Source organism: Myxine glutinosa, chromosome 1 (genome assembly GCF_964187855.1).
Source record: "Myxine glutinosa chromosome 1, kmMyxGlut1.1, whole genome shotgun sequence".
NCBI lineage: Eukaryota > Metazoa > Chordata > Myxini > Myxiniformes > Myxinidae > Myxine > Myxine glutinosa.
The window spans coordinates 129,906,245-129,932,503 of NC_136261.1; the positions used below are offsets into that span (position 1 = coordinate 129,906,245).

At 42.7% G+C, this 26,259-nt stretch overlaps 1 protein-coding gene and 1 long non-coding RNA gene across 2 annotated transcripts in view; one reads left to right on the forward strand and one right to left on the reverse strand.

Annotated features, from left to right (window-relative positions):
- Window positions 1–367: 367 nt before the first annotated feature.
- HYI (hydroxypyruvate isomerase (putative)) overlaps window positions 368–26,259 on the reverse strand; it is a gene marked incomplete in the record, with an annotated part of 75,473 nt that continues 49,581 nt past the window's right edge. The window contains 4 exon segments of the mRNA XM_078777152.1: window positions 368–944; window positions 4,639–4,773; window positions 10,903–10,972; window positions 20,025–20,074. Of these exon segments, the coding sequence (XP_078633278.1) occupies window positions 856–944; window positions 4,639–4,773; window positions 10,903–10,972; window positions 20,025–20,074 (344 nt within the window).
- Window positions 8,469–26,259, forward strand: part of LOC137428519 (uncharacterized) — a 71,599-nt gene continuing 53,808 nt past the window's right edge. Inside the window, exons 1-2 of the long non-coding RNA XR_010984711.2 lie at window positions 8,469–8,944; window positions 9,112–9,144. This is a non-coding gene — a long non-coding RNA (uncharacterized LOC137428519). The remainder of the gene's footprint in view (window positions 8,945–9,111; window positions 9,145–26,259) is intronic.

Sequence of the window (26,259 nt, forward strand, 5' to 3'; positions counted from 1 at the left end):
TTGCGTAGCGCGACTCGGCCAACGTTCGAGTATAATCGGGTAAACTGTGCAGACGCGGTCATACCAAACCGCTCGGTAAACCAACATCCACAACCGCGTCTGTAACAATATATATATATATATATATATATACATATATATATATATATATATATATATATATATATATATATATATATATATATATATATATATATATAGTTGCGGATCTCTACATAAGTTGCGGATCTCTATATATAACAAAAACAAAATTTGACTTCTTCAAAATGCCAACAGGATTAGAACAGCACCGGGCAACGCCGGGAACCCTTGCTAGTGTTGTATACAGAGAGCAACTTTCAGACGCTCAGAGAGAGAAGCCAAACCGTGACGTTTCACATCATTTATTACATTATGTTTCCCCACAAAGTACATTGCATGTAACTGTGTGTAATATATATATATATATATATATATATATATATATATATATATATATATATATATATATATATACACATATACGTATATATATATATATCGTATTCAATTTTTTTTGTTGAGCTGGTATGGAAATTCCACACAACAGCATGCTTCAGAATCCCCCATGGGAAAATGTCAAAGCAGAATGATAAAGTTAGAACTTCAGCATTGATATAATGCAAGAGGGGATTCATTGGGGGAAAACAAAGCAAAAATTAAAAGGTCAAGAGGCAAGGGAGGATGGCACAAAAGACCGTTTCCCAGATCTACCTCCTTCGACATAATTTGTTAATTGCTTTGATGAACAGAATCATGGAATTCTTGTGCCATTTACCCTCTTTTAAGGAATGTTTGGAGTTGATGCGATGAAAGGTCGTGTTAAATCTTCTTAACTTATTCAATCATTGACCTCTCTGGGTTTTGATTCACGTTGTGCTCCTTCCAGTAATTTCTCAGCCACTGTAGCCCTGACAAAGTGTCTCCTGGAGGGGATGGGAGTGGTTACAAAAACAATATCCAAAGAGGTAGATTATGGGGATGTGGGGGGAACCTGCTAGAGAGGAAGGACAGTTTACATGATCCAATTAATCTAGCCATTTCAGTCCATTTTTGTATTGAAAGAAATCAGAAAATGATAACGTTATATCGTGGTTTTTCTACACCAACCACATGAGCAATGAAATTGCATAAACCTCTGAAGCTATATTGTGATGCAATGAAAAAATAAATTTTTATGTCTCCGCCGACAAGGGCCCCGGAGACATTATGCTTTCGGGTTGTCCAATGTGCGCTGAGTGGGTTCATCAAAAATGTAGTGGTCTGAGAGGGTCATTAACCAGTGTGGCAGCTACATTCAAATGTAAGGTATGCACAGAGGGAGCTGCAGATGGAGGAAATGTTGAGTTGGATCTTGGAGACGGCGTGAAGCTGGAAGGTGTGAAAACATTTTGCTACCTCGGAGACATGCTGAATGGAGAAGGTGGATCAGACTCGGCAACGGTTGCAAGAGTGAGATGTGCATGGAAGAAGTTTCGGGAACTGAGTGGCGTGCTGATGAGGAGGGGAGTGTCGTTGAAGCTGAAGGGAAAGGTGTATGCTGCATGTGTAAGAAGTGTTATGATTTATGGGAGCGAGACATGGGTAATGAACGTCGAGCAGCAACGAAGGCTGGAAAGGGTGGAAATGCGAATGGTTCGGTGGATGTGCGGAGTATCGTTCAGAGAGAGGAAGACAAATGATGAATTGCGAAAGATGATGGGAATAGAGCCTGTGATTGATGCTGTGAAGAGGAACAGGTTGAGATGGTTTGGTCATGTGTTGAGGAAGGATGAAAGTGACTGGTGGAGAAGAGTGATGGGAATGAATGTAGAAGGAAGTAGAGGACGGGGAAGACCGAGAAAGACTTGGCTGAAGATGGTGGAAGAAGAAATGCGGGCAAGGGGGTTAACAAGGAGAGATGCAGAAAATAGGGCAAAATGGAGAAGATTGTCATGGGGACCGCAAGGCTAACCCCCGCTCTAGCAGGGAAAATGGCCTTAAAATGCATGTTGTTGTTGTTGTTGTTGTTGTTGTTGTTGTCCAATCGGTGGTACGTCCGTGATAACTTAAGAACGGCTGAAGGGATCAAAATAAAACTTGGTACAAGTATGTAGAATGATGTAAAGATGTACTGATTAGATTTTGGGGTCAAGATGTCAAGTCAGGTAAAAATGTGATACTTGAGAACAGCTAAATAGATTCTTCATCATTGAGCGATAGGGCCAAAAACGATATATAGCACAATATCTCAAAGTTGTGGACGCATTCGGACGAAACTTGGTGGACAGGTTGAGTGTGTGATAAGTAAGAATCGATTTGATTTTGGTGAAAATCCAAATCCAGATCTGGATTTGAGAATATTTTAAGTAATTCTTCACCATTGAAAAATGGGGTCAAAAACTATATATATTAGCATGATATTTCAAAAAGTTGTGGATGATTTCTGACCAAATTATGTAGATGAGTTGGTTAGGTGACAATAATAAGCCAATTACATCTTGGTTCAGGTCCGGATCCAGATGCGGTCTATCAGTAGGATACAAAACAAACTGTTCTTCCTGGTGGAGGTATGCTCTCCACAGAGTGTCGTTCTAGTTTTGAATGAATTATGATAACGTGGGTAAACAATGCACAAACACATGGAATAAGCTTAAATGGGATTATAATTCAGTCCCCAGCATCATGATCTAGTCCTAGTGGTTCAAATGACAACATCAACAAGCCAACCTATTCAATAAAACGTATGAGTGTGTCCAGAAATAGTGAATAACCTTAACACAGATTAATCACTGATCATAAACACCGAATGGAGTTGATCATTAGTTGAAAGACCACATAAGATTGGGTCTCTGGAACTACCAAAATAGATTATGTCAGATTGATCTGCACAATTTACCTGCTCCTCAACTGTAAGCAAATTAATGACTCGGTGGTGTAATAGTTAGAGTTAGAACATAATAGTTAGAACATATGGCACCCATCAATCTGCTCGGAATCTGGGAGGTTGGAGGTTAAAATCCAACCCGGCCAAGTCACACCAAAGACTTTAAAAATGGTATGTGCTGCTTCATTGCAAAATAATATAATAAAACAAATTAAAATAACAAGAAGACATCATGCACAGCACGTTACTTGCGAAATCATCAAAAAAAGGTTGCCATTGATCCAGCAAATTGTCCATTTCATCAAGATTAAAATTGACAATCTTGATCAAAGCTCTGGTTAATAGGAAGAAAAGTGACCTCAAATATGTTGACCTCAAATGTTGACCTCAAAAATACTTGGTGGTTGAATTTAGTGACCAGATCTGCAAATCCTCTTCAAATTTCAAGTTAATCGGATGACAATTGAGGATTTCAGAAACTTGGCCTATCTTGACCTTTTGGCCTATATTGACCTCAAAAATACTTGGTAGTTGAATTCAGTGACTAGATATGCAAGTCCTCTTCAAATTTCAAGTTAATCGGATAAAAATTGAGGATTTTAGAAACTTGGCCTATGTTGACCTTTTGGCCTATGTTGACCTCAAAAATAGTTGGGGTTGATTTCAGTGACCAGATAAGCAAATCCTCTTCAAATTTCAAGTAAATTGGATGAAAATTGAGGAATTTAGAAATCTAGCTTATGTTGACCTTTTTGCTTATGTTGACCTCAAAAATAGTTGGGGTGTCCAAATATGATATCCTCTTCAGTGTCAAAATATGCAAATGCAAATCCTCTTCAAATTTCAAGTTGATTAGATGAAAATTGAGGATTTTAGAAATTTGACAAAGTTGGTGACCTTTGGCCTATGTTGACCTATTGACCTTTTGACCCCAAAACAATAGGCTACTTGCTTATGACCAACTCTACCATTTGAAGTTTCGTGAAGATCGGTTGAAAATTGCGACCTGTAGGCGACTGACATAGAGACAGACAAACAGACAGACAGAATAACGCAGAAGACCAGCCAATATACTTGAAAAATCTTCGATTTTCGCAAGTAACAAACAAACAAAGAAAGACACAGACAGGCAGAATAACAAGTGCAACCGACCAATATACTTGAAAAATCTTCGATTTTGCAAGTAATAAAACAAAAATAATAAATATTGTTTTTGCCAAAGCACGTGCTCACTATGGTGCCCAAATTTCAGCTTCCCAGCTCAAAGGATGGCTGAGATATCGCCCGGACAACAAACAAACAAGCCAGAAAACGAGAAAGAAAGCAAACGGAGTGAAACCTGAGTACTCCCTTTCAGCACACGTCATCGCCGGGCCCCTGTCGGTGCCCAGCGATGACGTCATGCAGCGTCTGGAGATGGTGTAGGAAAGGAGTGGTGAACAAAAAAATAGTTAGGGGTGATCGGTGTGGGGGACACTATAAGGAGAAACATCTACCTGGAGAATAAAGGAATGAAGAATTGGGGAGAAAAAGCATATAAAGATCGGAACATTGGGGAAGAGGGGAAAATTGGAATTTGGAAAGGGATAGCATTTAGGCCTATAAGGGGAGAGAAGGGTACAAAGCATATTTTAATATTTTTCTAAAGTTTGAATTTTCTGCTACTTTTCAAAATTACTGGTGGAATGCCCACAACTTGATGGCAAGTATGGTATTCAGCCTGATGTGTTCACGTGCAAGTGTGCTGTACTCACCACGTGGAGCGTATTCACATCCCACGTAGCCCTGATATCCAAGCTCCTCCAGGAGTGAGAAGATGTATGGAAAATTTATTTCCCCGGCACTGTCTGGCTCTGAACGTCGTGGTACTTGTGCAATCTGAATATGACCTGTGAGACCACACCACGTATTTAGGATCTGGCCTTGGGAGCAAGCATCTTCCAGTGATAAAACTGATCACACCTCCGTACAAAATGTTCCATTCAAATGGAAGCCAATGGAAGTGCTAGCAGGAAAATGATGTGATGTTGACATAGCACATTTCAAATGTAGTACGTTCTTCTACAACGTCGCTTCTAATAGCGTTGTTTTAATATACTGTAATGTCGCTAACCAATAGGGGTCACTTTTCTTACAGCGTCATGCCGTTTCCATACAATGTCGCCGCGTTCCCAGCAGTTGGTACTGTATACAGTTCTGTACCGCACAAGGATGTAACTGTTTTGTATTCAAGCATTTGGACAGTCATACACCCCCACCTCCCTCTCATTCCCCCCCCCCCCCCCCCAACCAACTCCCCCTGACAACTTTCCCAAAGAATGCTGTTTTATTCTGGAATTAATAAAATCATACGTAAAGGGTATCGTACAGAAACGACCACAAAAAAAGCCATATTATCAAAACGTCACAGAGGTATTTTCATAGCAGGATAAACTACCAACGGTTGATACCTGTAGAATGAGCGAATGCTCATGAGAAAGCACCGAACAGACAAAACGGAGGTTTGTAACGCTCTGAAGCAAAACAACGCATTACGTGGCAGACAGAAAAATAAAATGCCATCAAAGGTGGAAGTTGTTGTTGTTGTTGTTCCTAAACGAATACTTCCCCTACCCACACCCTCTTAGTCTTTCTTCAGCATCCACCTGGTGAACTACCCTCTTTTTTGTGAAGTTAATTTCTATGAAACATACGTGATAAACGTCCTGATAATGAGCCTGTGGACAACAATGTTAATGTGGACGAAACGGCCAGTGAACATTACCAGGAAGAACCACAGTATTGACGGACGTAGTCATTGAGGGAGGTGGAAGCTGATCCATCCTCCTCCTCCTTGCATTAGGCCACTCCACCAATATTCTCCCTCCCACTCTTCTCTGCTCACCTTCACTCCTTCATTCCTCTTTTCTCCCGCCTCTGGAACAAACTCCCTCACTCTCTTCAATCCCACTCCCCCCTCCAAGTCTTTAAAACAGCTGATCACCACCATCTCTTATCTTCCCCCATCCAAAACCTTGATCTTTTCTATCCCCGATAATTTCACCCCAATTCCACTTTTTTGAAATACCAACTTCTGTCCTGGAAGTCCTTGGTGTCCTTGTGTTTTATACTTCTCCCACCCCCCCCCCCCCTTCCCACGCCTCCTCCCCCCAAGCCCTCTCCCTCCCACACATCTCCCTGCTCTCAAATGTTGTGTGCTCTCAAGTGTTTGTGTGCTTCCCCTTCTCTTGTCTTCCGCTCCCTCTTTTTATATATTTTGTTTGTCTGGTTGATTTGTTTGTGAAGTAAATGTCAGCTCTTTCACGAGCCTCGATTCAGTATCCAAAAAAAAAAAAAGCTCCATCGACGAAAATCATCGGTGAATCCAGTACAGTACTGTACATTACTAAACATTTTACTTTTTTGGTATTTATGTTGTGCTTTTACTTATTTTTTTTGTTTGCTAGGTATTTTATTTGATGATTAGGATGTTATTGAATGTTTAAAAAAAAAATAATTAACAAGATCTTTCCACTTGGGACACATTAAATGTTATGGGAATACATCAATTTAAATGGGAAAAATCGTTTCCAACAACATCGTTTTCCACAACGTCGCACTTTTTAGGGATACATTAATGATGTAGGAGAACTTACTGTATACGAACAAGGCCACAAGGATTTACAGATAGACAAGGTCAGTGCCAGCGAACTTTTATTTTTGACAAAATTCATTAGCAATTAGCATGTATGGTGGTGAACACGAGATGGTGGTGAACTATCACCTGCATGAAGGATTGGAAGGAAAAGTTGGATTGGATTATATGAACTTGGAGGGGAGGCATCTCCATCGGTAACAGAAGAGGGGCAAAGAAGTAGAGGTGAACAAAAAAAAGCATTAGTGAATGAGCACGTTTAACCTTGTGAGCATTGGAAAGAGGGAATGCAGTGCAAGAGAAAAAGAAAGGCAGTAAAAGTCAGAGGCTAAAAACCTGCCTGCAGTGAAAAAAAGAAAAGAAGAGCAGGCCCTAAATTCTGGCTTCTCGATGGGCTAGGCAAATGATGCCCCAAGGTTTGTTGTAGAAACACGGGGCCAAAATAGTCCTTTATAAATTAAGAAGTCTAGGCTCATTGAGGAACTACAATGGCACAAGGTAGAGCTCATACCTCCGCCAGGCTGAACAGTTTATGTTTTCTATCCCACTGACAGGCCGGATCTGCATCTGGACCTGAACCAAAATCGAATTGGCTTGTTCTTCTCACCTACCCAACTCATCCACCAAGTTCTCATAATCCGTCCACAACGTTTTGAAATATGATACATATCTTTTTGGCCCCATCTCTCAATGGTGAAAAATCACTTATAATTATTTTTTTTAATCCTCGGAACTGGATCTTCAACAAAATCTAATAATTTTGGCTTTGCCGCACACCAAACCTGTTCACCAAATTTTGTCTGAATCCATCCATAACTTTTTGAGATATCCTGCTCACAGACAGAGACAGGCATATAAAAACAAAGACACACAGGTGTGAAAACATATCATCCATCCACCTTCGGTGGCAGAGGTAATTAAAAGACAAGAAAGCAACGTCAGATTGACAGAGGGTAAAATGTGACCAGGTAAACACAAAGTCATGGACAGAATGGAAATAAGTACTTTGGTGGCAGAAGTGGGAGAGGCTTTGGAGGATGGCGAGACAGTAGGTTTGACCGGAGGTGACCTTGATGATGGGTTCTGACTCATCGAGGGACTGGTACATACCGTACTGCTTGCTAGTTATGTGGAAGGACTCTATATATCCATCAATTGTCTTTCCATTCCAGGAGGAGGATGCGAGCTGCTTTTTCACCTCAACACACACCTCAGTATACTACTGCCAGGTTGTGGGAAGCGTGACGGGATAATTGGTGAAGGAGAGACATCACTAGTGCAAAATTATTTGTTCACTATGCTTTTGTTTCAACTCCTTCTATACACAGTCCAATGACGCATCAACGTGGCACGGAATATTTGTAAGATTTGAGTGAGTCATGTTGCGTTAAAATCAAAACAAAAAGTAAATCAAAGTAAGGCCCAGAGTTTAGAAGGAGAATTTCTAGAAGCAGTGCGACAGTGGAATGGAAGAGTGAGAGGATAAGGGGTTGTGTGGGAGATTAAAGGAGAATAGAATAGAATCACATACTGATGCAATGCACCATACTCTTCACAGAGCGTTGGTGCTGCCAAAGCAGTTTCGTGGCAAGATTATACTGGGTGGTTTGCCATTGCCTTCGCAGCATTGTTTGTCCATGCTCTATCCTTTTAACGACTGAGCGTCAAGCAAGGCAGCAGCACGTACCATTTTTAAAGTCTTTGTATGACTCGGCCATGGTTTGAACCACTGACCTCCCAGACTAAGCATTTGGTCCAACCATTATGCCACCGAGTCTGGTCAAGAGTGCATATACAGTTGGGGCCAAAAATATTGGCACCCTTGCACCTTTTTCAAATAACTCACAATTTTCTCTAAAAATAAGTTGAAATTGACAAAAGTATTTTGTCTCCAAAATTCTTTATTTCACTGTTAATATTACAAAACCTTTGTTTTTGATTCAGAACTTAATATATCCTTTTAAATCAGAAAATGAAAAGAAATGGCATTGACAAAATTATTGACACCCGAGACTTAATATTTGGTAGCACACACAGCCTTTGGACAAAATAACTGCAGTCAAGCGCTTCCTATAGCCATGAATGAGCTTCCTACACCTCTCTACTGGCAGTTTGGCCCACTGTTCATGTGCAAACTCCAGTTCTCCCAGATTTTAAGGGTGCCTTCTCCCAACTGCTGATTTCAGATCTCCCCACAGGTGTTCAATGGGATTTAGATCTGGACTCATTGCTGGCCACTTCAGAACAGTCCAGCGCTTTGTTTTGAACCATTCCTGGGTGCTTTTTGAAGTGTGTTTGGGGTCATTGTTCTGCTGCAAGACCCATTACATCAGATGGAGACCCAGATTGCTGACAATGGGTTGGACATTGAGCTCCAAAATGCCTTGGTAATCTCCTGATTACATGATGCCATGCACACATTCAAGGTACCCAGTGCCAGAGGCAGCACAGCAACCCCAAACATCACTTAACATCCTCCATGTTTGACTGTAGGGAAGGTGTTCTTTTCTTTGAAGGCTTCATTTTGTTTTCTGTAAACATAGAGATGATGTGCTTTAACATAAAGCTCTAATTTGGTCTCATCTGTCCACAGGACGTTCTCCCAGAAGGATTTTGGCTTGTTCAGGTGTGTTTTGGAAAACTCCAGTCGGGCTTTCTTATTTACACACACACACACACACACACACACACACACACACACACACACACACACACACACACACACACACACACACACACACACACACACACACACACACCAGCAGTGGTGTCCTCCTGGGTCTCCTCCCATATAAGCCACTTTCATCGAGTCGGGGACGGATGTTGCGAGTTGAAACAGTCGTACCTTGTGTTTGAAGTTCAGCTTGAATCTGTTTGGAAGTTGATCGATGTGCTTTCTCCACCATTCAAACAATTATTTGCGGCAAACTTCGATTAAGTTTTCTCTTGCGGCCATGTCCAGGGAGGTTGGCTACAGTGCCATGGGCCTTAAACTTCCTGATAACATTGCGTACGGTGGACATAGGAACATCAAGGTCTCTGGAGATGGACTTGTAGCCTTGAAATTGTCCATGCTTGGCTACAATCTTGTGTTTGACCTCCTCAGACAATTCTCTGGTTTTCTTTCTTTTCTCCATGCTCATTGTACACACAGTGACACAAAACAGCAGAATGACTCCTTTTCTCTATTCAAACTGGTTGAATGAGTGATTTTTATATTGAAGGCTATTATTTTGTTCCCCCCTCTGGGCCGGTGCTCCTGCCTCACACCTAGCTTGGCTTCATGCTGTTGAAGCCAAAGCTTTCAGATTCATTGGAATCTCCTGCGATGAAGCTAACTCCGAGGGCCTTTCACTCACTCACCGCAGGCAGGTTGGAGGTCTTTCTGTCTTCTACAGACTCGACTCCTCTCCGGCCTTGCTCCCCCAGCTGTCTCTGTGCTCTGTCCCCCAAATATTCCTACAGGTCACACAAGATCTGCCAGCAACCCTCTTATGGTTAAACTGCCAAAATCTAGGCTTTCTGCTCACCTTCACTCTTTCATTCCCCTTTTCTCCCGCCTCTGGATCAAACTCGCACACTCCCTTCAATCCCACTCCTCCCTCCAGGTCTTTAAAACAGCTGTTCACCACCATCTCTTATCTTCCCCCATACAAAACCTTGATCTTTTGTACCCCCGGTAATTCAGCCCAGATACACTTTTTCGAAATTCCAACTTCTTTCTTGGAAGTCCTTGCAGTGTCCATATGTTTTATACCTCTCCCACCTCACACCTCCCCCCAAGCCCTCTCCCTCCCACAGTTCTCTCGATGTCCCTGCTCTCAAATGTTGTGTTTGTGTCCTTCCCCCTCTCTCCCCATCTTGTCCAACCGCTCCCCTTATTTTGTGTTTTATGTGTCATTTTGTGTCAGTTTGACTTTTTGTGTGATTAATGTTAGCTCTTTCACGAGCCTCGATCTTGTATACAAAAAAGAAAAAGAAAAAAAAAAGGCACCTGCAACTCATCGCAGGTGAATTCAATTCTAAAGTGAAGGAGAATCACCTGCTTGAAATCTAATTCTTTCTGACAACTTCTAAAAGGTGCCAATAATATTGTCCGGGCCATTTTAGGATTTTTGTGTGGAATAAGCTAAGATTTAGTAATTTTTTCAGCTTTTTTTGTTTTGTTCCACTGGAAACCAAAGAAATACAAATGTGGATACCAAAATATTTTTTTATTTCAACAATTTTCTGGAAGAAATGGTGCGTTATTTGAAAAAAGTGCAAGGGTGCCAATATTTTTGGCCACGACAGTACGTGATTAAAGTGGGAGAAGCAATGAGCAGAATCTGTTGTGAATGCAAAGTTGTAACAGACATACAGAAGTAATATTTTTGATCCTTACCTATGTATGGGAACAAAGATTGGATGTTGCCAGTGAGATTGCCATCCATGATCTGGCAGTGGAAAAGATCCTGAAATAGAAGGTTCACAAAGAAGCATTCAAAGTCTGTTATACAACTGCAGACCGTCACAACTAGAATAACCAGCGAGCTTGCGATTTGAGGGTGGTGGGGGGTTGGGGGGAACAAAGCAGTGTTTATGTTTCCCTTAAACAGAAATGCTTAAATAAATTTCATTTTTATTCATAACAACAACATTTACCACTTGAATCACAGATTCATAAATAAAACTGAGCTCAGGCTTCTCATGCTGGTAATTCATCAAAGATAATGAATAATTTTTTTTTTTTTTACACATTCATGAAATAACAATGATTGTAACATGGTTCTCAGCGAGTGAAAGATCTCACTTTGCATTATGCCATCGCCAGAATTCAATCCAAAGCTTTACAGAATGTTAGATCTCATTCTTACAGAATTACAAACATATTTTCATGTTTTTTTTTCACACTGAAAAACCTCAGCGTCAATAATAATCTATCATGCATGCACACTCGCTTTCTTTGTGTGTTTTTTTTTCATGGAGATGTTCTTCACAACAATTATACCGTAATCATTTAAACACGCTAATCAGTGCCAGCTATTCCTAATAGAAGGGTTCCCTAGAAGGGACCCACTGAACTGAAAACCTTCCTTTTTTGGGGTGGTGTATAGGCAACAAAGCGATGCTTCACATGCTCCCAGAAATGTATGTTTTAGTAATGTAAAGGTAGGGCATGGCAATTGTGATTATGACAGATTTGACGATGTGTTGGCCTGAACTGCATGAAAATCAAAATGCCGGTGGGTGGACCTCGCCTTCACTTTGTGAGAGACACCGAGGAAAATTAAATATCCATCACCTCTAATGCCAGCAGACGGGTCAACTCGTCTAATGTCCACCCATGGGAAGGAACACACACTGATGATTTGCCCTGCCTGCAAAACACCAGGATGACATTGTATAGCTGGGTTGAGATTCAAACTGAGGCTAAACGGCTTGGAAGCAAACCAGGCTCTGTGGTATAATGGTTAGAGTGTCCGCTCCAAGTTTGGGAGTGACTGGGTCATAGCCCCATCAAGTCATACCAAATATTTTTTTTAATGGTACGTGCTGCTTCCTTGCTTGACGCTCAGCATTTAAAAGGTTAAGAGCACAGACAATCCCTATAGGTTGGCATCCATGAGAAGGAAGAAATTCCTCCTGAAGTAATGCCCCACTGAATGAGGTGAGCAAGACGGCGCCATTGTTGGGACGTCACTGGTACCCAGAGTGCCCCGAGAAGTGACGGCACTTCCCCCAAACTTAGTAGTTGTGTTAGTTTTGTGCATTTGACTGTGTTCATGTGTGTGTGGCATAGGGTGGTCCAAAAATGCAAAAAAAATCACTTTTTTATCTGGATTTTGATGCTCTATTGGATTATTGTTAGAAATGGTCTAAATCATTCACCCAAAAAATATTTTGCATCTGAGTCATCTATAAACTCATACACACTCAACATATAAATTTGTCATTTTGGTCAATTTTAATGAAAATCGTCCATGTTGAGAGGCTCACAAAGACTTTAGAAATTTTTTTTCCTAAATAATGTCATTGATGGTACAATGTACATACCCCTGTGAAGTCCTCATGGTCGAAACATGAGTCAGACATGTATGAACATGTTTCAAGCATTGTCAAACATGTTTCGACCATGATGATTTCACACTCACAGGCGCAAGCGCATGCAAAAAGTCATGAACCACAAAATGGCTTCGTACAATAGTGCATGTACTTTTTCCACCTAGGTTGCTATTGGATTGTTCTCATTTAGCCAAATTTGGTGAAAAACGCCATATTTCAATTGAAGTGTGTATGCGTTTCTAGATGGAATCGAGCGAAAATATTTGGTGGGTGAATGTTTTAGACCATTTCTAACAATAATCCAGTAGAGCATCAAAATCGGAGATCGATATTTTTTGGACCACCCTAGTGTGGCAGCTCCACTATGAGCCTGAGATACCATATGAAAAAAAAAAAATGAAAAAAAAATAAATAAATAACAAGTATGCACGCCTCCTCTGTACCCAGTTAGCCCAATAGTGTACAACCCCTCCTGCCTATTATATTGAAACAAATGTGACCTTTCTATCTTTCAGTTACCCAAGAAGTTGAGAAGATCATTGGATGAATAAATGATTTCTCCAAATCCAGAAATGGAAAAATTAAAACATCGTTGGAGCTTGCATTGACAAATAAGACTTAAGGAAATGAAGACTGGGGAAGGAAAAGTAATTACTAAATTGAATCTGTTGCCATTTAGTCCTTGAGCCAACCGGCCATTTTTTGAAGTGAATGCTCCGGGGGGGGGGGGGGGAGTAATTCTCATTATGATTTTCCATTAGACCAATGTCTCAAGTGTCAGAAAAGGTGTGATGGACATCTGAGAACGGTAGCTTAGTGCCCGGATGGACGCCATCTTTGAAACCACCCAGCTCGAAAATGCCCATTTGGTGGGGTACATTGTTGCACGTGTATCTGGACTTCTATACTAGCTATCGATGTGCGGTTGACGACTAAATATACGTCCGATGTGTACCGTCTAAATAAAAAATAATATGAAGCATTTTGTTTTAGATTAATTATTATAAAAATCAATTATCGAAAAAAAATCATATATTTTTCAATATTTTATTATTAGACTTGTACTTTTTTTAGTGAAACAACACTGGTATGATTTTCCAAATTATGCATTGTGCTACACCGTTTATCTGTCTATAAAAATAACTCAAAAACTAAAACATATCATCCACCACGAGTGTACACAAAAAATATATGAAAAGGCATGCACTTTCCACAAACCGAAACTATGTCAGTTGGAATTTCCCGCCGATAATCAACCCACAGAACCCAGTGCCGAAAGTGACGTCAGTCTATTCTATATCTATATTCTATATTCTATATCTCAGTCTGAGATTTGTTGCGGTGACCTGATTAATTTCTGAGGGGGGGGGGGGGGGGGTGGGTGGCTTAAGAACTAAAAGTGAACATGTTAGATGGCGCCACATACAACTCTATTATAGAGTTGTATTGTGGCGCCATCTAACATGTTCACTGACTTGGATGAGTATGTCTATGTAAGCTGGCGAGCTTTTCGGATATCGGAGTAATCTAACGTCAGTCTTTTTGTTCTTTCAGCTGAGATGGCCGGTGTCGAGGCGAAACGGGCGAAGATTGAACCTGAGTCCGGAACGTGTATCCTGTGCAGCAAGAAGTCGCCACTCTCTGAACTAAGCAAGGCAGCGGGCAACAGTTCTTGGAAGACATTGTGTGACGCAGCCGCAGTTAGAAACTTTTATCCAATTCTAAAGCTAGTCCAAGAAGGCGCAGTTGAACTTCCTAATATTCCAATATTATACCATAGGGCTTGTAGATCAGACTTCACTCACAAAAACCACCTAGCTACTTTGACCAATGCAGCTAGAAGTTCTTCAGTTGATACTGGCGATGCGGTGCGACGGCGATCATCACGGGAAGAGACAGGATCAACTTCAACGGTCTACGATGATAAATGCATTTTTTGCCAGCGTGCTTCAAAATTCATAAAAGGCAGTCGTACCCGTGAAACAGTTGTCTTGGCTGTTGAACTTCGAGCAGATAAGACAATAAGAGATGCTGCGACAGCTCGCAATGATGAGAGAGTTTTGGCATTGACTACACGAGATATGGTTGCAGCTGAGGCTCACTACCACTTCTCCTGCTATAGAAACTACACACGGCCCCAAAAACCTCAAGTAGAAACTGACATTGAAGATAATATCGAGAAAAAAGAAATGATACGATGTATATTCAATTTCATTCGCACTGACTTGTTCTTGAACCCGAGGATTGTTCCAATAGTTGATGTTGCAACAGATATCCTGTCTTCAGATACATTTTCAGTTGATGTTCGTGACTCCATCAAGAAGAATCTGCAGCGCACATTACAAAGAGAGTTTGGAGAATCGCTCATCTTCTTCAATGTGAAACACCGTGTATACTTGATGCCCGATAATCTGACAAAGCGAGAGATTGCTACAGAGTGTGTAAACCTGAAAGCAGAAGTGAAAGCATTTGAACGAACGGACGGTGAAAGTAACATTGTGCGTGCAGCTACTTCACTGCGACACCAGATCAAAGATGCTCATTACAATGAACGTTGGCCGCCTCAGCCAGCAGAACTCACTTCAGATTACGTGAAGATACCAGATTCTCTTCGTGTATTTCTGCATACTTTGATTTGCGGGAGTGGGGGTAGCTCTGCGCGTGCCGACACACTGGTATGGTCGATGGCTCAAGATATCATCAATGCTGTACACCGGGGTACCATCAGAACATCGAAGCATGTCCTACTTCCGTGGGTCATGAAAACGCTCACCGGTAATACAGAGGTCATCAGAATATTGAATCGACTCGGGCACGGATGTTCGTACACAGTTCTGGAAGAAATCGAGACAGCGCTATGCATAGACAAATTAGCAAGTGTGGAGAAAGATACAGTACCACTTCCGTCACATGTGCACCCTTCGGTCCCGACTGTATTAGCATTCGATAACATCGACAGGCTAGAGGAATCGCTGAGTGGTGGCGGAACATCGCATCGCGTCAACGGTATCATCGTCCAACCGAAGTCGCAGTCGTGTTTGCCGCCCCAACCTCCATCGGCAGTATCCAAAGCAGATAAGAAGCGATCTATCCCGTCATCCAGCGATTTAGTTCCAATATACAGCGGTGGGAAACGAGAGGGCCCACCTGCAATCAAGCCTGCAGATCTTTCTGACACTCTTGCAGGCGCAACATCCCTTGCGCAGCGCCGAAATCACGTATGGATTATGACTCGCATGCTGGAACCATGCGACCAGACAATCAGTTCGTGGACTGGTTTCAACATCATGACTAGAGATCGTGTTCAGGTGACGGAAGATGTAGTTGGCTACCTGCCGACTATAAACGCGCCTGCCACAGATATGGCAACAGTGCAAGAAATCCTCAGAGAAGCTCTGAACATCATGTCATCACTTCAGCTTGAGCGTATACCGGTGGTGCTAGACCAGGCACTATTTGCTAAGGCGACCGAAATAGCATGGAAAGATGTCGATCGATATGGAAGAATCGTGCTCATGATGGGGAACTTCCATACCATCTGTAACTTCATGTCGAGCATTGGGAAAATGTTTGGAGATGCAGGCCTTCGGGATGTAGCTGTTGAGTCAGGAGTAATCGCTGAAGGTTCCATCAACAGGGTTCTGGAAGGCAAGCAATACAACCGTGCTGTGCGACTCCACAAGTTGATGTACGAGGCACTAATGCGCATCATTTGGAAGGGCTTCCAGGTGTGGATAGAAAGCAATCATCCTGACAAGGAACCCCAGATTCGAAGCACTGACCTCAAAATTCGCAGCATCAAGGAGGATGTTTGCCACGAGACTCTCGCTGCTGCTCTCGATGATGATTCATGTGTACAGAGCTTTGACATGTTCGCGAAATACCTACATTTTCTGCGAACCAAACATGGAGACCTGGCTCGCTTCTGGATGATGTATATTGATATGGTAGAGACCCTGCTGGGGTTGATTCGTGCGGATAGAGAAGGCGACTGGATGCTTCACTTGGCTTGTGTCAGAAGAGTGATCCCTTGGTGTTTCGCAATGAACAAGGTGAACTATGCTAGATATCTACCAGTGTACTATGCACAGATGACGCAACTCCACGAAACATGCCCCGAGTTGTACAGGCATTTCAATCAAGGCTACTTCTCCGTACAGCTTAGACCAGGGAATCCATTTGCCAGAATCGCTGTTGATCAGACAACAGAAGAAACAGTAAACAAAGATACGCAAACAGCTGGAGGAACACGAGGTTTTAGTCTTCGACAAGGGGCTGTGTCACGATACTATCTAACTGCAGAAAATCGGGCTACTGCACTGAGGCAACTACGAGAAACTATCCTTGTGAATGGCAGCGACACATCTCACGCCAAGCACCCTGACTTGTCTACTTCTCGCATCAAACGTGATGAGTCTGGCGTCACAGCTATCTGTGATCTACTGGAAAATGACTGGACCAATCCATTCGCCGATGATCCGTCATGTCTTCTCAGTATATCTACCGGAGCGGCTGCGAGGGAGGACGTTTCTAATGACCTACTCAACACCCTGAAAAAGGGGGAAGCGGCGTATCAAAGCTTCCAGAAACGTCTTGAAGAGGGAACAGGCTTTCATGACACATTGAACAACCTAAACTTGAAGACCTTTGGTAAGATCAAGCAGAAAGTTGTGAAGGGCACAAACAAGGAGATCGTCCTGAGAGCTGACAGACAACTGTTTGCCACCATGATACTCATCGCCAAGACAAGGAACCTCGACATGCAACTTGTCCTTTGTCACCCACTAGGGCCGTTACCATGGTCTTTGGCAAACGTTGATGGGTCAATGAAAAAAACGAACAAAGCTGCACTTGCGAAACACATGGAAGGTCTTGTGGAACCAGCCGAGAACGTTGACAAGCGAAGTGCAACAATAATTGATGCGATGGCTCTCATACAAAAGATGCATGGCGAGAACGACACGTTCGAAGAACTATCTGACCGCATCCTTGCTGCAGCGCTTCACGCTGGTCAAGGCAGTGAGCGCATCGATGTTGTCTTTGACACATACACAGAAGAATCCATCAAAGCAGCTGAGCGTGTGAACCGCGGTTCAAATGAAGGCATCAGTTTCAGCGAGATCAGACCCGCACACAAAATCATGAACTGGCGGCGTCTCCTTGCTTGCAGCCAGACAAAGGAGAAACTGGTTGTGTTTCTGGCGGAGTCGTGGAAACATGAAACAAATCGCGAAAAGCTAGGCAACAGAACACTGTATGTCACCTGTGGTGAAAAATGTCTGGTACTGACCCGCGATAGGTGGAAGTTGGTGCAAGCACTCGAATGTAGCCACGAGGAAGCAGACACGCGTATGTTTCTCCACGCAAAGCACGCCGCTACCCACTACAAGACGATCATCTTAGTGGCAGATGACACCGACGTTCTGATCATCAGTCTTCATCTCAGCAGAACCATCGATAGTCAGCTCTTCATCAGACGAGGAACAAAGGTTCGAGTCAGAATGATCGACGTTGGAAAGTTGGCTGCGGTATTGGGGTCTGGAGTTTGCAGTGCATTGCCAGGGCTTCATGCATGGAGCGGGTGTGACACTGTGAGTGCTCTGGCTAGCCAAGGAAAGATAAAGGCTTTGAAGCTTGTGCAAGCGAATGAGCTGTATCTTCAAGCATTCACAGATCTGGGATCTTCGTGGAATGTACCAACAGACGTCTTCAATAGCATTCAGGCCTTCACGTGTCAGTTGTACGCCAAGAACACGAAGATCGTCAGTGTTAATTCGCTCCGTTATCACATGTTCTGTGCAAAGAAGGGCCAGATCGAATCTGGACAATTGCCGCCTTGTGAAGACTCCTTGATGCAGCATACGCTTAGGGCCAACTATCAGGCGGCTATCTGGCGACGCAGCCTTGAAAACCTACCAGACGTCCCAACACCATCAGCAGGACATGGTTGGGAACTCGATGATGGCGGTTCGCTCACAATCCGATGGATGGCGGGTCTACCAGCTCCAGATGTCGTCTTGAATCTCATCTCATGCACATGCAGAAGGACGTGTCGACCGTCAGATTGCTCCTGCATACTGAATGGGTTGAAGTGCACTGTTGTGTGTAAGCTGCAGGGATGCTCCAACATGGTGCAGGATGATGCTATCGTGGCTCAGGATGCCAATGACTCTGATGGCGACTCTGATGATTAACTTTGTGTGCACTGTATATTGTATAGCATATGTTGTTCTCTATTATAATGCAGGCCAAATTGCCTGAAAATCTTTATAGACAGATAAACGGTTTAGCAAAATGTATAATTTGGAAGATCATACCGGTGTTATTTGACTAAAACATGACATGTTCAATGATACCTCCGTTTGCTTATTAGGAATATACATCGTATGGTGTTAAAATCAGCTCCATACGTCTTTCCAAACTCTAGTAATGAATAATTAATATAATTGGCGGCCATTTTGAAATCCAAGATGGCCACCAAAGTGCAGATTTCCTATGTAACAATTTCCGCCTGCTTATTAGATATCGTATGGTGTTAAAATCCTCTCCGTATGACATTCCTAACTTGCGTTATCGTCAGAATAGATAATGCCAGCGGCGGCCTAAGTCATTTTATGCCTCTTTACATTTATTTGTTGTAAACTCGTGGTGGATGATATGTTTTAGTTTTTGAGTTATTTTTATAGACAGATAAACGGTGTAGCACAATGCATAATTTGGAAAATCATACCAGTGTTGTTTCACTAAAAAAAGTACAAGTCTAATAATAAAATATTGAAAAATATATGATTTTTTTTCGATAATTGATTTTTATAATAATTAATCTAAAACAAAATGCTTCATATTATTTTTTATTTAGACGGTACACATCGGACGTATATTTAGTCGTCAACCGCACATCGATAGCTAGTATAGAAGTCCAGATACACGTGCAACAATGTACCCCACCAAATGGGCATTTTCGAGCTGGGTGGTTTCAAAGATGGCGTCCATCCGGGCACTAAGCTACCGTTCTCAGATGTCCATCACACCTTTTCTGACACTTGAGACATTGGTCTAATGGAAAATCATAATGAGAATTACTCCCCCCGCCGGAGCATTACTTTTGGTCTGGCTCAAGGACTAATTGTAATAAAACCACCGTTTAGAGGCCATTTTTCCCCGCAAAGCGGGGGTTGGCCTTTTCGGGGACCGTGGTAGTTGTTGTTTTTTGGTCCCCTTTTTGAAGCAATGTTTTACGGCCGGATGCCCTTCCTGACGCCAACCCTTTTTGCCGCCTTCAACGACAAACAGGGAATTACCAGTGAACTGGTACTCAAAATATAATAAATAATAAATTATAATATAATATAATAATAATATAATATAATAAATTGTAATATAATAAATATATAATAAATTGTAATATGATATAATAAATAAATTCATTGTAATATAATAAATAAATAAAATACATCTCACCAGTTGCAGCTTTATGTTTGGCCGATTCACCTTCTGCACAATATCCATGGCTGCAAATGAATAACAAGTGGAATGAGTACAAGTTATTGATGGTTCCATTATACTGAGCTCTGCTGGTGATATTAAACCATCAGCTTAGTGTTTAATCTATACTAATAAAAGAGGCTGTGTGTGTGTGTGTGTGTGTGTTTGTGTGTGTGTGTGTGTGTGTGTGTGTGTGTGCGCGCAAAATGTGTGCAATATGTCATGCACAAGATACGTGTACACAACATACCAGTGTACAACATGTCACACAACATGTGCGTATACAATGCAAGAGGTGCACAATATGTATATGCATATACAGTCATGCGTCGCTTAACGTCCAAGATACGTTCTTGGAAACGTGACGTTAACTGAATTGGACGTTGTCCGAACATCACATTGTGAACTTTGTATTTATACTTACGTGTATGTGGAATATTGCAGTGTACTTGTGGCGTGTGAAGGGCCTGGCTGAGGTTCGTCGTGTGGAGGAGTTTGTTTTTTGATGAAAATGACGAGCGTTGTTTCTTTTGTCTGCTGTTTCTTCTCCTCGTAGATTTGCCGATATGCGGCAAACACTGCATGTGCATTCCTCTCTATGAGTGAGAAGCGTTCAGTGTTGGGGTCCATCTCTTCGGCACTTTTCAGCAGCGTGTTAAGGTCGGCGAAGAATTTAGATAACCCCTTTAAAGTGAACTTCTTCTGTACCTCCTCCACCTCCTCCTCACACTTCCTTTTCCCTTGCCTCTTCTTCAGCTATATGATGTTGCTGTAGCTCTAGCAACTCTTCGTTGGTTAGTTCTTCAGGAACAACCTCTAGCAGTTCTTCTATATCGTACACTACAATAGCCAAAAAACATAAACCAGTAACATAGGCATTTCTTATATCTATCAAAACATATTATGGATATACAGTATAGTTACTGGACTGTATCATCATACGCCTAGCAGCACAATCTATTTTGTTTAAGAACACGTGATGCATGCGTGAGCGCGCCCGCTCTAAGGCCACTTACGTCCGCTACGTCCCATTGTCTGAACGGGTTTTTTATCCCCATTATTTTCTTATTATTTTTATGGGCCACGGACGTATAAGCGATCGGACGTTGTTCGGACGGACGTAAAGCGACGCATGACTGTATGTATATATATATATATATATATACATATATATATATATATATATATATATATATATATATATATATTATATATATATATATGTATATATATTTATATATATATATATATATATATATATATATATATATATATATCTAACGCATAAAAATATTGTGTGCACACAATATACAGCAGATGATGTCACGCAAAACAAAACAAAACATGCCAAAGCAAAACCAAACATGTGTATAAACCATAATCGTGTATGTGTACGGGCAAATCACGAGCCATGCATTGTGTGTGCATCTGCGCATCACCGCCACAGGACCTCATCTTTCTAAGCCCCTCCCCCCTTCCATTCGGGTCCGCCAAATATCTGTCCCCCCCTTCCATTCGGGTCCGCCAAATATCAGGCCCCCCTTCCACTCACGTGCACCAAATCTCAGGCCCTCTCTTCCAGTCGGATCCGCCAAATATCTGCCCCCCCCCCCTTCCATTCAGGTCTGCCAAATCTCAGGGACCCCCCTTCACTTGGGTCCACCAAATCTCAGACCACCCCTCGCTATGCGCTAGGGTGTGTCCTCCTCGATGGGTTACAGTCAGCAAAACCCCATCAAGCCACGGGCGCCTCCCCTTCCCCCCGCCAAAGCCGCCCACAAAGCTGGTGTATTTGGCACATTACTCGATCTCATGGAGCTCGTTCACTGCAGGCATAACATGGCATACAGTGAGCCGCCAAATCCCGGGCCCTCGCTCTCAGCATGATGAAGCCGGAGAAACTCAGGAAGCCGCCAGGCCAGGCCATGTGATCCACAAGACTTTGGTCCCCAGATGATCCACAAGACTTTGGGCAACAACATGCAAAGCCCTCCTCCCAACCAAAACTGCCATGCACTCCGAAGCCACCCACACACAGCACGAACCCCCAATCTCACCTTGCTCTCTCACAGCTCCACAGGAGGAGGTCCACCAAAGCGTTCACAACCAGCAGCACGGGGCCCACAAACAACCCTTTTTGAAGATAAAAATTAATGGGGTGCTCATTACAAAAGCCCAAGATAAGCCTTACTAAAATGGCGATGCGCCATCTTTGTCAGCACTCTGTGACATCACTGGGTTGTTTAGCCTTTTTTTCAGTCCATTTAATGTGCCTTGGCTTGGAAACACTATCTACTCTCACAAGTTAAATAAAGCATATAATAATCGAAATCTGATTCGGCATGTGAGGATCGGATCCCATACACTTAAGTATCGAAATCGTGAGTGAAATCTGAAAGAAAGAAAAAAATACATTAGCGATTTTTATAACCAAGTTATAAGAGTTATTTATGTAAGCAAGGCTATTCTCCTCCTTCTAGCCTGGTGTTGGCTTAATCGTTAAGGTGGCTGGCTTAAGATTGCAAGGTCCTGTGTCCAAGCCCCTGTCATACCATTGAATTAACACCAGGTGGGTTGACTCAGCCTGATATCCTTCTGAGGTCGGCAAAATGAGTACCAGCTTACTGGGATGAATGACCCATTCGAATATCCTGCATTGGAGAGACAACCCATCCAGTATTGTGCCCAATAGCCTAGAAACTGCTTTGGCAGCCCTATGCATCTGAAGATGCAAAAAGGAGTGGTCATCTCCTCCTTCTGCACTGTCATCTTAATTCACACCTCCATAGGAATAGGGTATTTTTTTCAAGTTGCAAAATGCTTCAACTTTATTCCCATTTGTCATAATTTCATTATTGCGATTGTAAGCAAACAGAATACGGAGAAATAGCATTAGCACTTCTTCTTCAAAGCAAGACAGAGAAACTCAGCCACTCATAAGATTGCCTAAACATCAACATGAAAAAACAATATACATTTAATTATCCCCTGCATTTTTGTCAACTTTGGCAAAAGCAGCAACGAAGGCTGGAAAGGGTGGAAATACGAATGGTTCGGTGGATGTGCGGAGTATCGTTGAGAGAGAGGAAGACAAATGATGAATTGCGAAAGATGATGGGAATAGAGCCTGTGATTGATGCTGTGAAGAGGAACAGGTTGAGATGGTTTGGTCATGTGTTGAGGAAGGATGAAAGTGACTGGTTGAGAAGAGTGATGGAAATTAATGTTGAAGGAAGTAGAGGATGGGGAAGACCGAGAAAGACTTGGCTAAAGGTGGTGGAAGAAGAAATGCGGGGGAAAGGGGGTTAACAAGGAGAGATGCAGAAAATAGGGCAAAATGGAGAAGATTGTCATGGGGACCACAAGGCTAACCCCCACTCCAGCAAGGAAAATGGCCTTGTTACATACACGTGTTATAATAGGGACAGTAACTAATACAAAAAAATAATAATCAAGAAATAGGGAAAGTTTGGAGAAACTTTTTATCCCATTTTTTTTTCATTGGCACCGTGGTTCATATTTTGGTTGCATATTATGTGCATCCATCTGAGCTATCAATTTAGCAATAAGTTGGAAACTCAGGATTGTTTCTTGATTATTATTTTTTTGTATTAGTGACTGTCCCTATTCACCCGTAAAACGGGGCGAATAGTGACAGCCATAAAAATCCTATTTATTCCTATTTAACCCATATATGGGGTTAATAGGGACTATAAGTTGCTTTTTAAAAAAACAAGCGAACACTTTCAACCCAAATATAAACAAATCAGTATGGTTATCAATTTTCAGCGAAAAAAGTTTCCGAACTTTTTTTCAGTTTGTGTCCCTATTCACCCCATTTCACGGTATTACGAAGAAACTCAGCTATAGATTACCTCCTTCGTTCATCACTGTTATGTCTGGGCACATGATGTACATTCATGGTGAGTAATAAGTCCCAGGACACGGTTTGGGCTGCTCATACAAGATTTGTTTATATTGTTACGGTACGCGGTTAAAGATGGTATGTTTGCCGAGCGGAGGCTCCGCGATCCGAACAGTGCTTCCCTGACTAAAACCCGATTCACCCCAAACTTTGGCCGTATCGCGCCGCAGCTACTCAATATGGAAAAACTCTAAAGCGACCGAACGAGAATGAAAAAGAAGAAGAAGTACGGAGGAATAACAGGATTTATTAAGTATTTTCACAAGCCAAAGCAACGAGAGCAGTCGGTTATATACAGAAAATGGAAGGAGCAGACACACAGTGAAATCATTAGCTTACCTATTCAAGCTTAATTAATAAACCCCAGGACAACATTAAAGACAGACGGACGATCACACTTACACGGGGAAATGCAGGCAGAAGGGAATGGCTTGGAGATGGGTGGCTTTTAGAGGCAAGGAAGGTTCAGCGGGTGCTGGGCACGGTCGGGCCAGAAGGCACCGCCGTCAAGAAGCCGAGCTTTGGTCCCAAACTGCGCGGGCGAAGTTCCTTTCTCCGTACTGCCTCGTGCGCTCCTTGCGTTGCCCCTGTCCATTTCTCCTGCAGCGCGGCACGTCTCACGGCGGCTCGGTCACACCTGCTCGTCTCCAGCGCATCTCCTGGACCCAGAACTCATCCCTCCTCTCCTTATCTCCTTTTTTTGGGAGCATCCCGCAGCGGGTTATATAGGCCCCGCCCTTCACCCATTTCGAACCTTCCCCAAACGTTCTCTCTCCGCCCCCTCAAGCCAAACCCCTCGTTCTGGGTTGGATGAGCGGGGCCGACTTACTCCTCCCCTCTATGACGAGGTGGAGACCCGCCTTTCTTCTTCGGCGTTACCTCGTGCGTAATGGAGTCAACTGCTGCAAAGTGGACGGCAGATGAAAATGCAGCAAAGTGCAAACCTGGCACTTGGAAGCTGCCATGGGGCGTCGGAGGGCCTACTCTTATTTAATTCGGTGCAATGAAGAGTCAAACTAGTGGGAAACACATCCTTAGCCTACACAGAGAATAAGGGACTAACTATTTAAAAGGATATATCGTGTCCTGTGTGTAGGTTTATGGAATTAACTAAGAGGACGAGCTGCGACCATTCTTTACATTATGAGGGTGTTACACACAACAAAACCATACTTTTCACATTCGTTACACTTTCTCAAAATTGTTACACTTCTCAAATCCGTTACACTTCTCAAATCCGTTACAATATTATCTTCCAGGGTGAGCCCTAAGCCCAGGAGTAATAACATATTACAGTAATAATAGTAATACATAATAACACATTACAGTAATACAACAATTACAATACCTCCTGAGGCAGCAAGTGCATCTATATGACATCCACCATAAACACAGCACAAGAAAATTTTTCTCCACGTGCGGTGTGAAAACAAATTCAAAATACCATGTCTTATGGTGCCAAATGCTTCCTGAATGCATTGTTTCCGTTCAATAACAGATGCCATGTGATGTTTGTGCTTATGGCTTACCGTAGTATATGGTATGAACAAATCTTGTAGAAGCAGCTAAAACTGTGTCCTGGGACTTACGACTCACCCTGTAGAGTATCACGGCTCTGAAAATGCCATAAAACTTAAAAAGACGACGAAGATCCCTCCTTCTCCATATTCAGCGAAGCAATGGGTGGAATTTGCTAGCGACAGGTGTGATTTGAGAGACCTGTGGTGCTGGCCCCGTGGTTTCCACACACATCAGATTAACAATGGGGGCTGAGGGGCATAGGCCAGGGGTATGAACACCCCCTCCCCACCTGCTCTCCCTCACCGTCCTATTGCTCCCTCCTGCTCCCACCTCACCATCCTCTTGCTCCCTCCATGAACCACTCTGTCTCTTTTCCCCAGCCCCTTTCAAAACATCCATAAATATATTATCTATCTGTTCTATACACTACATAGCGAAAAGTATGTGGACACCAGATCACACCCGTATGTGCTCGTCGAACATCTCATTCCAAAAGAATGGGCATTAATATGAAGTTGGTCCCCCCCCCCCCCCCCCCCCCCTTTGCTGCTATAACAGCCTCCACTCTTCTGGGAAGGCTTTCCACTATAGGTTGGAACATTGCTGCGGGATTTGCTTCGATTCAGCCACAAGATCATTGGTGAGGTCGGGCACTGATGTTGGGTGATTGGGCATGAATCGCAGTGGGAATTCCAACTCATCCCAAAGGTGTTCGATGGGGTTGAGGTCAGGGCTCTGTGCAGGCCAGTCAAGTTCTTCCACACC